The sequence below is a fragment of the Photinus pyralis genome, unplaced genomic scaffold, assembly GCF_008802855.1.
Source record: "Photinus pyralis isolate 1611_PpyrPB1 unplaced genomic scaffold, Ppyr1.3 Ppyr1.4_unclustered_Scaffold493, whole genome shotgun sequence".
NCBI classification, from domain to species: domain Eukaryota; kingdom Metazoa; phylum Arthropoda; class Insecta; order Coleoptera; family Lampyridae; genus Photinus; species Photinus pyralis.
The window spans coordinates 57,164-68,380 of NW_022171678.1; the positions used below are offsets into that span (position 1 = coordinate 57,164).

The 11,217-nt window shown below is 39.0% G+C and overlaps 1 protein-coding gene across 2 annotated transcripts; it reads left to right on the top strand.

Moving 5' to 3' along the window:
* The first annotated feature begins 1,644 nt into the window (after nt 1-1,644).
* On the top strand, nt 1,645-2,790 carry LOC116182359 (oligoribonuclease, mitochondrial-like). 2 transcript variants are annotated; one of them, XM_031502887.1, is made up of 5 exons: nt 1,645-1,723; nt 1,775-1,959; nt 2,009-2,079; nt 2,134-2,295; nt 2,342-2,790. In XM_031502887.1, exons 2-5 carry the CDS (start codon nt 1,911-1,913, stop codon nt 2,684-2,686), a joined length of 627 nt encoding a protein of 208 aa, XP_031358747.1. In that variant the 5' UTR covers nt 1,645-1,723; nt 1,775-1,910; the 3' UTR covers nt 2,687-2,790. The 2 variants fall into 2 exon arrangements, with proteins under 2 accessions (XP_031358747.1, XP_031358748.1); XM_031502888.1 differs by lacking the exon at nt 1,645-1,723 and having other exon boundaries at nt 1,838-1,956.
* Nucleotides 2,791-11,217: the final 8,427 nt, after the last annotated feature.

Here is an 11,217-nt window from a genome sequence, read left to right on the forward strand (position 1 = left end):
CAACATGGTCTCGAACTACCTGCGGCTGCGACTTTCTGCAGCAGCGCCGTTCTGCGTACGAGCCTAAACCCGCCTTTAGGGTCTGTTGTCTTTACTAAGGCGTTTTTTCGCGTTGACCTAGTCGAACAATTCTGGTTTCTGGTCACGCTTGGTTATGATTTGGTCAATACAAATTCACGGTCATTTGAACAGAGCGCGAAAACAGTTTTGAATTGTTGGTCATTTAACATAACCACAATTCGCAGTACATAACCTATACTTAAACCCTGATCAACTTGTGTGGTATATGCTTTATTAGTTTCATCATCCAATAAAGTAATTTTAAACATTTACCTTTTTTTTGTAACTTATGATTTAATGGAAACCAAATAAAGACTATTATTATGGTCGGTGTATCTTGTGAGAACTCAGGTCTAGCCTGGTTAACTAATCGCACGGATTAAAATCAAGTAACGATCAGTGTCTGTGTCTGTGTCTGGTGAAGTTATGTAGGGTCCTAAAAAAAAAATAAAATAAATAAATACCTAAATAAAATAAAAATTCACACACTCACATTGGAAATCTAGAGATAGTATGTAATTCATACTTAAAAACATAGCTATTGATGGGCACAATAGCCAACGCTATCAGGACAAAACAAAACAAAAAAAAATCATAATAATTCCTGTAATTTTATTAAATGGAGTTTATTGTGTAAGTGTTTCTTTGGCTTTGCGTTTGGGTTGAATACGAGTGGGTTGTGATAACGTGGTGTGTTTCTGTGAAGAAGGAGTTTTGTGTTTTTTAACTGTGCTAGGACATGTAATTTTATTGGGTGGACCTGTCTTTGTGGTGCATGTTGCCTTACTTGTATTTATGGTGTTTCTTTGTTCTTGAGGTTGTATTTGTGAGGTTGCTTGGGTTTTTGGTGGAGCGATATTACAGTATTTTGTGAGCTAGTAGTGCTGTTTAGATTTTTGCGCTTCGGTTGAATACGAGTGGTTTGTTTGTCTTTGTAGTGAATGTTGCGTTACTTGTATTTATCGTGGTTCTTTGTTTTTGAGGTTGTATTTGTGAGGTTGCTTGGGTGTTTGGTGGAGATATTCCAGTATGTTGTGAGCCTGTAGTGCTGTTAAGGTTTTTGCGTTTCGGTTGAATACGAGTGGGTTGCTTCTGAGAAGTAGAAGTATTGTGTTTTTTAACTGTGCTAGGGCGTGTAACTTTATTGGGTGGACCTGTCTTTGTAGTGCATGTTGCGTTACTNGTGTAAGGGGTAAATAATATACACATAACCTGCAAACGTTATAATTGAAGATAATTTAGCTTACCTGCTTACCTATTATATGTAGTAGGTATATGAAAATGCCATGTTATCAAGATGAATTTTGTTGTTATCTACATTTGGAGTGCATGGTCATAGAATATGCCAAAGGCGATATTAGGAAACTGCTTCGGTAAGTACTGTAATAGTTAATTAGAAAGAGTTAATGACATTTACTTACAGCAATAACGTTACAGACCAACATTGACCTATGGTAAAGAGAGAGTCCGGTGCTGAACGAATCACAAAAAACCAGACTACAAGGATCATGACTGATAGCTAAAGTAGAGGTTTGCTTTCAAGTTGGCGCTATTTAACTGGAATTCACAGTAGTGGCCGAAGGCTTTAATTCGAGAAGAAGAACATATTCTTTCCGAAAATACAGCGACATTTGGTTTGTAATATGGAAGTCAGCAGGAACTGGTACTATAAACAAAACAAACGCTGGCACGTTAAAGCAAATTCAAATTTTAGCGCGCTTGCGTTTGCGCAGTACAGGGAGTCAGTGTGGAACACATCTGCAAGTCTGTGTATGGAGCCTTTTAGACATGCGCGTATGGCGTGGACGATTTAGACAAACGTGTTGGAGGTTAGCCCTAATAACCTATTAATGATGTTGAGAAATACCATTAAAGGTCTACTTTCATTTGTGAATAGTGGTACTTATTACTTTTCTGGTAGTTCTTTTTAATCTTTGTTGCTTTACAGGTTCGTTAAAACGACCAATGAGCACCATTTCTCCACTTCAGTCTCACCGAATAGTTTGGATTGACATGGAAGTAAGCAACTTCATCTGTAGTTTCACTTTTATTATTATGTATTAATCTCCCAAGATGACTGGGCTGGATATTGAAAAGGATCGTATAATGGAAATTGCTTGTATAGTCACCGATGGCAATTTAAATGTTGTTGCTGAAGGACCAAATGTAATTTTAAATGTACCAAAGGACATTTTAGAAAATATGAATGGCTGGTGCTTAAAGCAACATAATAAGGTGATAAACATTTAATTCGTTTCATTATAATAATGGCAGATTTTAGACTGGTTTAACAGAATCTTCGTTAAATTCAAAAATTACAGCAGAAATTGCCGAAACAGAATTATTAAACTTTATATCAAATCATGTAGTGGAAAAATGTAGTCCTCTGGCTGGTAATTCTGTGTATATGGACCGTTTATTCTTAAGGAAATTCATGCCGAGAGTGGATAGTTATTTGCATTATAGGATAGTTGATGTTTCCTCAATTAAGGAACTATGTCGAATATGGAATAGAGATGTTTATAAAAATGCACCTACAAAAACGTTGGAACATAGGGCCTTACAAGATATCAGAGAGAGTATACAAGAATTACAATTTTATAGAATGAATTTTTTCAATTTATGATTACCAATGTTCGTATGAAGGTATGATTACCTTTATACGTAGGTACTTAATAGAAAATCAGTTAAATTTATTAAAAAAATATAGAAATTATTGTTTTTACAGTATCAAGACATCACTTTTAATATTAAATACAGAAGTAAATAGATAATTATATTATTTATATATGCTATTTTCATTATACTAGTAAAGAGATCAAATTTCAACCATAAGCTGAGTGGGCGGGGTTTCAGCCATGGCTGGTCTACCACCCCAGTCCGCTATACATACAACAGTCATTTTATGATTTTCATGGATAACTAGATCGAAATTAAAATAAATTAAACAAATATAGCAAACGAGCTCCTGGGTATGGCTATAGCTATGCCTCCATAAATAAGAAAGTTGGCACGGCGCATGCGCAAAACCAAATTTTGAAACTGGCGTTAAATTTGGTTTTATTCCAAGTGGCGTATCAAATTTCATTTAAATCCCTCCATAAATAAGAAATTTGGCACTGCGCATGCGCAAAACCAAATTTTGAAACTGGCGTGCTGTACAGGTGAGGTTTTTTTGAGTTCTAAGTTAGGCTGAAGGTACTTTCTTGTTAAATATTGTGAATTAGCGATTTATTTTAATACAGAAGTTAACCGCACAGAATTGCTTATTTGCCAATTTATTTAAATTTTTGCGGGATCCCCCGGGATTAACATCTAACAATCCCGCCAATACCGGGATTGAGATTTTGCTGCGGGATTGCATTTCCTACAATTATCTAAACTAGTGTAACTCTACGCTATACTATAGGAATTACAAAATTCGAGTAAACAATTTTTTATTTAGATGGCCTGTACAGTGTGGTCCAATTTCGATGTGATTAAATGGGTAACTTTCTTATTAGTGCAGATAAACGAAATCGGTTTAGGTACTCGTGATTGTTCATGCTTATTCCGGTACCGTGGGCAGAAATAAGCTGCCGTCTTTTTTTTCCTATAGAGGAAAACTGAAAAATGACCGATTTTTTCAATTTGCTGTACCTCCTTTATTTTTGCAGCTAGATCAAAATGCCTTAGCATTATTCAGGCACTTATTAACGTAGAATTCAATGCCGGTAGTCGTTTGTTTCTAAACGTTTTAATAACCGCGCCGCAACTAGAAGTTGATTTTTTAAATGGAAATTATAGTTGGGCATTTCTTGTTATTTACTTTAAGACAAGATGTATTAATAAGAAAAATTTATTGTAAAAAACTTATTATTAAAAATAATTATGATATGGGTAGGTAGGTATAATATTATACTCTATAAAAACAATAAATCTTTTAAAACATTGAGTTACAACGCAGTTACCTACTAAAAAGACTAGAAACAAAACAACTGACGGCATTGATTTCTACGTCAAAAAGTGCCTGAACATGCTTATGCCATTTTGTTCTAGCTTCAAAAATAAAGGAGACAGCAAATTGACGAAATCGGTCATTTTTCAGTTTTCCTCTATAGAAAAAAAAAACAAAAGACGGCAGCTTATTTCTGGCAACGGTAATGGAATAAGCATGAAAAAATCACGAGTACCTAAACTGTTTTCGTTTATCTGCGCTAATAAGAAAGTTACCCATTTAATCCCATCAAAATTGGACCACACTGTACATGCATTTTCCACTGCCATATTCGCGTTCAGTCACCGCTCTGAAACTTGTGATAATGTTAAGACTTTCATTGCTTAAAATGCAGGGGCAGGCCCAGTGTCGGATTGGCAAATTGAACTGGCCCAGGCAACCGAACAGCACCACATAATGGGGGGGTGGTTATACCTGAAATTTTTCTCCAAAGTAACCCCCTAAACAAGCATTTGCACTTATTCCAAAATCGATTACAAATGTAGTTTTTTTGGGGGGGACACCCAACACCGTACGATCGCTGACCGCACCGGCCCACCGGGCACTTGCCCAGTCCGCCACTGGGCAGGCTGTGTACTCACTCTTCTCATCGCCAGCTAGTTATGGATAGCATTGTCCGCTTGCAAATGTCTGTGATTATGAGTTTGCGGGCGAGGGGCATTTGTTGCGTGAAGAAGTATAGGTTTCAGTTTGTGATAGCATTCCTTCGGTAGAGAGTGAAGTTGCTGGAGCGGTCCACTATTCAGCGGAATTTGTAGAACATCGCTTATGGTTGTCTAGTCGAAGAAGTGCAGGGGTGTATCGTCTTGAGGCTAGGGTTTTGACATCAGCTGGCTATGACAATCACTAAGAGGTAGGAGACCTGTTTCAACTTTCAAATGTTGTTAGTGAAATTTTCGGTAAATGTTATTCTTGGCTACTTAATCTTTGCAATTCTACCTTTACAATTCATCCTAAAATGTACGTGATCCATTTTGCAGTTCTGGAATAAGTTATTGTAGGTAGAGTATTATTGGAGTAATTGCATGGTTTTGGATTTGGGGTTATGTATGTTCTGGAAGTGTCTCTTGTAGTAACATGTAGGCACAAATATAGCGTAGTGTCTAGATTACCTTAGTTTTGGTGTGTTAGGGTCTGTTGTCTTTACATATAAGGCGTTTTTTCGCGTTGACCTAGTCATTGATTATACACACAATGTGTGTATAATCAATGACCTAGTCGAACAATTCTGGTTTCTGGTCACGCTTGGTTATGATTTGGTCAATACAAATTCACGGTCATTTGAACAGAGCGCGAAAACAGTTTTGAATTGTTGGTCATTTAACATAACCACAATTCGCAGTACATAACCTATACTTAAACCCTGATCAACTTGTGTGGTATATGCTTTATTAGTTTCATCATCCAATAAAGTAATTTTAAACATTTACCTTTTTTTTGTAACTTATGATTTAATGGAAACCAAATAAAGACTATTATTATGGTCGGTGTATCTTGTGAGAACTCAGGTCTAGCCTGGTTAACTAATCGCACGGATTAAAATCAAGTAACGATCAGTGTCTGTGTCTGTGTCTGGTGAAGTTATGTAGGGTCCTAAAAAAAAAATAAAATAAATAAATACCTAAATAAAATAAAAATTCACACACTCACATTGGAAATCTAGAGATAGTATGTAATTCATACTTAAAAACATAGCTATTGATGGGCACAATAGCCAACGCTATCAGGACAAAACAAAACAAAAAAAAATCATAATAATTCCTGTAATTTTATTAAATGGAGTTTATTGTGTAAGTGTTTCTTTGGCTTTGCGTTTGGGTTGAATACGAGTGGGTTGTGATAACGTGGTGTGTTTCTGTGAAGAAGGAGTTTTGTGATTTTTAACTGTGCTAGGACATGTAATTTTATTGGGTGGACCTGTCTTTGTGGTGCATGTTGCCTTACTTGTATTTATGGTGTTTCTTTGTTCTTGAGGTTGTATTTGTGAGGTTGCTTGGGTTTTTGGTGGAGCGATATTACAGTATTTTGTGAGCTAGTAGTGCTGTTTAGATTTTTGCGCTTCGGTTGAATACGAGTGGTTTGTTTGTCTTTGTAGTGAATGTTGCGTTACTTGTATTTATCGTGGTTCTTTGTTTTTGAGGTTGTATTTGTGAGGTTGCTTGGGTGTTTGGTGGAGATATTCCAGTATGTTGTGAGCCTGTAGTGCTGTTAAGGTTTTTGCGTTTCGGTTGAATACGAGTGGGTTGCTTCTGAGAAGTAGAAGTATTGTGTTTTTTAACTGTGCTAGGGCGTGTAACTTTATTGGGTGGACCTGTCTTTGTAGTGCATGTTATTATTATTATTATTATTATTGGAAACAGAACCGCTCGCCGCGGGGTAAACATCCAATATTTACTCTTACGTATACCTAACCTTACAATTTATAGTATTTTACAGAGCCAGTAAAAACCATTATCTACCTGGCGTATAATGTTCAATATTTTATTTGTTACTCATTTGTAAACAATAGTAAACGTAATAAATAATTAGTTCTTAAATTAATCTTTGTGGCGTTTTCATACTTGAATTGGGCGGCAACAGTATCACCGTCAATGTTTTTCGGATAGAGAGATATAGTTAATTGTTTTTCAAATGTCATGTAATTTTCGAGTTGTTAATAATTTCAATAAATGTTTAAATAATTTGTCGACATACACGACAAAATGGCGCAGTCGGTATAAAAAAATTACGCGAAGATCGTGGTTTTAGTGTTAACCGCTTTTGATTTCACTCCGTGTCATTTTCAAAAAAAAACAAAAAAAAACGCAGAAGTGAGGTATAAGAAACGCGAATAGTTTTCGGTAGTTTTTTTTGACTTACGTGCGGTGAAAAATTGTTTCCTCCGTGCTATTTCTAACTACGTAAGTTTGGAATTCGCGCTTACATACATCGTTGTGAGCAAATACAATGGCATACGCCAATGAGAACCTTTTACTCGATCTCCAACGTCAAATGGCAGATACACAAGCGAAGTTGGTCGCTTTACTTGCAGTTCAAACTGGAGATCCACATCCAGCCTCACGCAGCCAACATCAACTGCCAAAGTTTGATAAATACGTGCCTAAGGAAGACATCGACGACCACATAGAAAAATGCTCAGCTTTGGCTGATATAGTGGAGCTTGATGATCGCGCGCGAGTACAACTATTCGTAAACTCGCTACCGGGACAGCTGTATACATTGGTAAAAGATTTAATGCATCCAGTTACGCTCGACAAGGCAACTTACAAACAAATAACTGATATATTAAAAGGACATCTTAAACCAGTCCCTCTAATAATTCCATCCCGCCATAAGTTCTTACAAAGACGTCAGCAAGAGGGTGAATCAATTGCTAAATTCGCGGCAGAATTACGTCATCTAGCCATACCATGCAAGTACTCAACCCCTGAAATTTTGTCGGAAATGCTACGCGACGTTTTTGTAAGCGGTTTACGTGAACAACGCATTCTCGACCGCATTCTCGAAGAGGATAATGCCGAATTCGATAAGGTGTACAAAATGGCGTTATCACTTGAAGCAGCGTCGACGGGTACGAGTAGATTACTACAGCCAGAAATTAACAAAATCCGACAAAATACCCCAAACCAAGGACAGGAACCAGGAGCTTCTAATTCCAAGAACTCCAGTAAGAAAGTCAATCCAACATCAGCATGGACATGTTATAGGTGCGGGGAAAAAGGTCATAAATCTAATTCCTGTTCAAAAATAAACCTTACATGTTCCTTTTGTTCCAAAACGGGACATATCGAAAGCGTCTGCAAGAGAAAGCAGTTTTCCATGCAAACTAAGTCGCCTACTAACCCTGATGTGCATAATGTAAGTGACGTTATGGATATATATTCAGTCCGCAAAAATTCTCATTTCACACCATACATAATAGACCTTAAAATCTGCAACAAAGATGCAAGATTGGAATTGGACTCTGGTTCTCCAGTTACTATTATGGGCTTAGAGTCATTCAGAAGTATAGCGGGAGCAACATGGCCGTTGCCTCCCAACTTCTACGACATTCCGAAGCTATACTCAAACACGCCTATCATTCCTGTAGGAGCTGCAACGGTCCCTGTTATCTACAACAATTCCTGTGACCTACCGATCTACATTGTCGCGGGGTCGTGCGCTTCTATTATGGGACGTGAGTGGATTGAAACACTTCAGGTGCAACTTCCAGTGCAGCGCTTAACCAAAGAAGAATCTTCAAAGCTACAAGTCCAATTCCCGCAAGTTTTCGCGCCGGGAATAGGGAAGGCAAGTTACACTGCATCTATTACGTTTAAGCCCGATGCTGTGCCTATATTTCGAAAGGCCCGACCAGTGCCTCACGCCCTACGTTCCCGTGTCGAGGCTGAACTCGAACGATTAGTTGAACAAGGGATAATAGAGCCGGTATCTCAAAGTGTTTACGCCACACCAATAGTACCAGTAATTCAAAAGACCGGGATACGTATCTGTGCGGATTATTCTCAGACTATCAACCCTCAAATCGTAGTTCCACAGTACCCTATTCCAAAGATCGAGGAACTATTCGCCAGTCTTGAAGGGGGTAAGTGCTTTGCTAAATTAGATATTCGAAAAGCTTACGTAAGCATTCCCGTCGATGAAAATACTCAAAACGCTCTTACAATAAACACCCATCGTGGACTTTTCCGGGTAAAAAGACTAATGTTCGGGGTGAATGCTGCTCCAGCTGAGTGGCAAAAGTACATTGAAGGTGTATTGCATGGACTAGATGGTGTCGCGATATTTTTTGACGACATTTGTATTTCCGGTCGTACGCGTGAGCAATTACGACCGAGACTTGAGACTGCTCTCCAGCGACTTCAAGATGCTGGTCTTCGTCTCAATCTCGACAAATGCGAATTTTACGTACCAAGTGTTCGGTACTTGGGGCACACAATCTCTGGAAATGGTATCGCAAAATCTACAGAAGGAGTCGCCGCCATATTGGACGTACCTACACCGTCTAATGTTCGCCAAGTTCGATCCTTCATGGGATTGGTGACATTTTACGCAAAATTAATCCCCCATCTAGCTGAAATTGCCGCGCCATGGTATGCCTTAACCCAGAAAAATGTCCAGTGGTGCTGGTCAAAACGTTGCGCTTCGGCCTTCAAGAAACTCAAGCAAGAACTCGCCTCCGACCGTGTACTGGCTCACTACGATCCAGACCTTCCTGTAGTTCTGGCAACTGACGCCAGCCCCTACGGACTAGGGGCCATCCTGTCACATGTGTTTCCTGATGGTTCTGAGAGGCCAATCTGTTACGCTTCTCGTACCCTAAACAGCGCAGAAAGAAATTACTCTCAGATCGACCGCGAAGCCCTGAGCATAAAGTTTGGTGTTGACTAGTTTCATTTCTACCTGCTTGGTCGGCATTTTACTCTGTTCACCGATCACCAGCCTCTAGTGCACATTTTCGGTCCAAAGGGACACTTGCCTAGTCTGTGTGCCACCAGACTATTACATTATGCTCTGTTTTTTGCAGGAATTCCTCCTCGAAAAGCATCCAATGGTCAAGTGGAGCGCTACGTATCCACCCTAAAACAAAGCCTTCGATGTCTGGCCAAGGAACCAGGGTCAGTTAACACTAAATTACAAGAGTTTTTAGCTGCCTACAGAAGAGCCCCACACTCCGCTACTGGTCAGAGTCCATCGATGCTATTCCTGGGACGGGAACCTCGATCTCAACTTTCTACATTTCGCCCTGATGTAACAGCGGAAGTGCAAGAAAAGATCAGGAAAGGACAATATTCATTTGCAGACCCCGTATTCCATACCGGTCAACGGGTGGCCGTTCGTGACTTCCGATCTTCTGGGAAGAAATGGGCTTTCGGTACTATTTTGGCAAAAGATGGCGTCCTACAGTACTCTGTCACCGTTGAGGGTAACATTTGGAGACGGCATGTGGAACACATCAAGCTAGTAGGAGGTAACATTTTACCAAATCGTGTACCCCCATATGTGGCACCACCTGCAGCTCACCCGAATCCAACGGTTCAAACTCCGGTTGTGAACTCTGAAAGCTCTACACCTCAGACTAACACATCTTCATCGATACCTTCCGAACCTTTGGTAACTGATTCATCTACAGCAGCTCCGACGGTTGTTTTATCAACTCCACCGCCAGTGCCACCTATCACAGCTGCTACAGACTCCGCTACACCACTCCGAAGATCGCAGCGCTCAAGACGACCTCCAGAGCGGCTAAATCTATAACGTACTTTTCAAGATAGTCGAAACATTTTGATAAATTGTGCTTCATTTAAGACTTCTATGGGGTTGCAAGGATTACGGTTCCTATTCGGGCGATAATTGCGCTCGGCATTCTCTAAATTGTATATTACAAACACATTCACAGCTTCATTCATTGTTGTAAGTAGATACCTCTCAATTTTCAAGAGTCAAAACTTCAACACTAACCAATACATAACGAGCGTTTGCGAACGCCAATTACCCGCTCGCAGAAAAACGACCACAATTGAACGTATACGCAATATAAACGTATGGTCAAAAATTGCAAATATACGTTTCTTTACGAATAAGTATACGTTTTAAGGAAACATACGGCCAAAAATCGACTCCCTTTTGAAAGTGAAACGTACATAACTTTTACATACGACAACCAATTGCTCTCAGATTTTGCATAAGGCGCTATTATGGCCACTTCATCCGCCCGTCCGTCCGCCCGTTACCTACTCCTACAGTTTTCAAGATATTTACTTCGTTCTTTTCGCTATCGGTAGCTTGTAATCTTGACGATTAAATGCGCATGGGGAGACCGCGGAATATCATGTTTCTTATTTATGGGGATATTTTTTTTGAAATTTTAACCGCATGTTTCCCGTAAAAACAAGCATATCGCATATTGTAAAATCGTTCCCTTGGAATGTCAAAAAACTAAACAACTGCGCCAAAATAAAACCAGATTATATAGTTGACCCTTTGCTCCAAGGGCTTCGTTGATATGAATTTTTACATTTCCGTAACTCCATTTTTTCAAATGGCACCCTCCATTTTTTCTTTACTGTTGTTTTCTTTATTCCGAGACTTTTAATTTGATACAAAATGCTGCTTCAAACGGTTTCCGAGATATTCCATGTTTTAGTTACCTACTTCTT

What these genes read in the sequence shown, in the direction of transcription:
- LOC116182359 (XM_031502887.1), top strand. Translation starts at nt 1,911, where the DNA reads ATGATGTTGAGAAATACCATTAAAGGTCTACTTTCATTTGTGAATAGT. An exon ending in TAGTTTGGATTGACATGGAA is followed by an intron (nt 2,080 to 2,133) that starts GTAAGCAACTTC and finishes TAATCTCCCAAG; the next exon opens with ATGACTGGGCTGGATATTGA. An exon ending in GCTTAAAGCAACATAATAAG is followed by an intron (nt 2,296 to 2,341) that starts GTGATAAACATT and finishes GGCAGATTTTAG; the next exon opens with ACTGGTTTAACAGAATCTTC.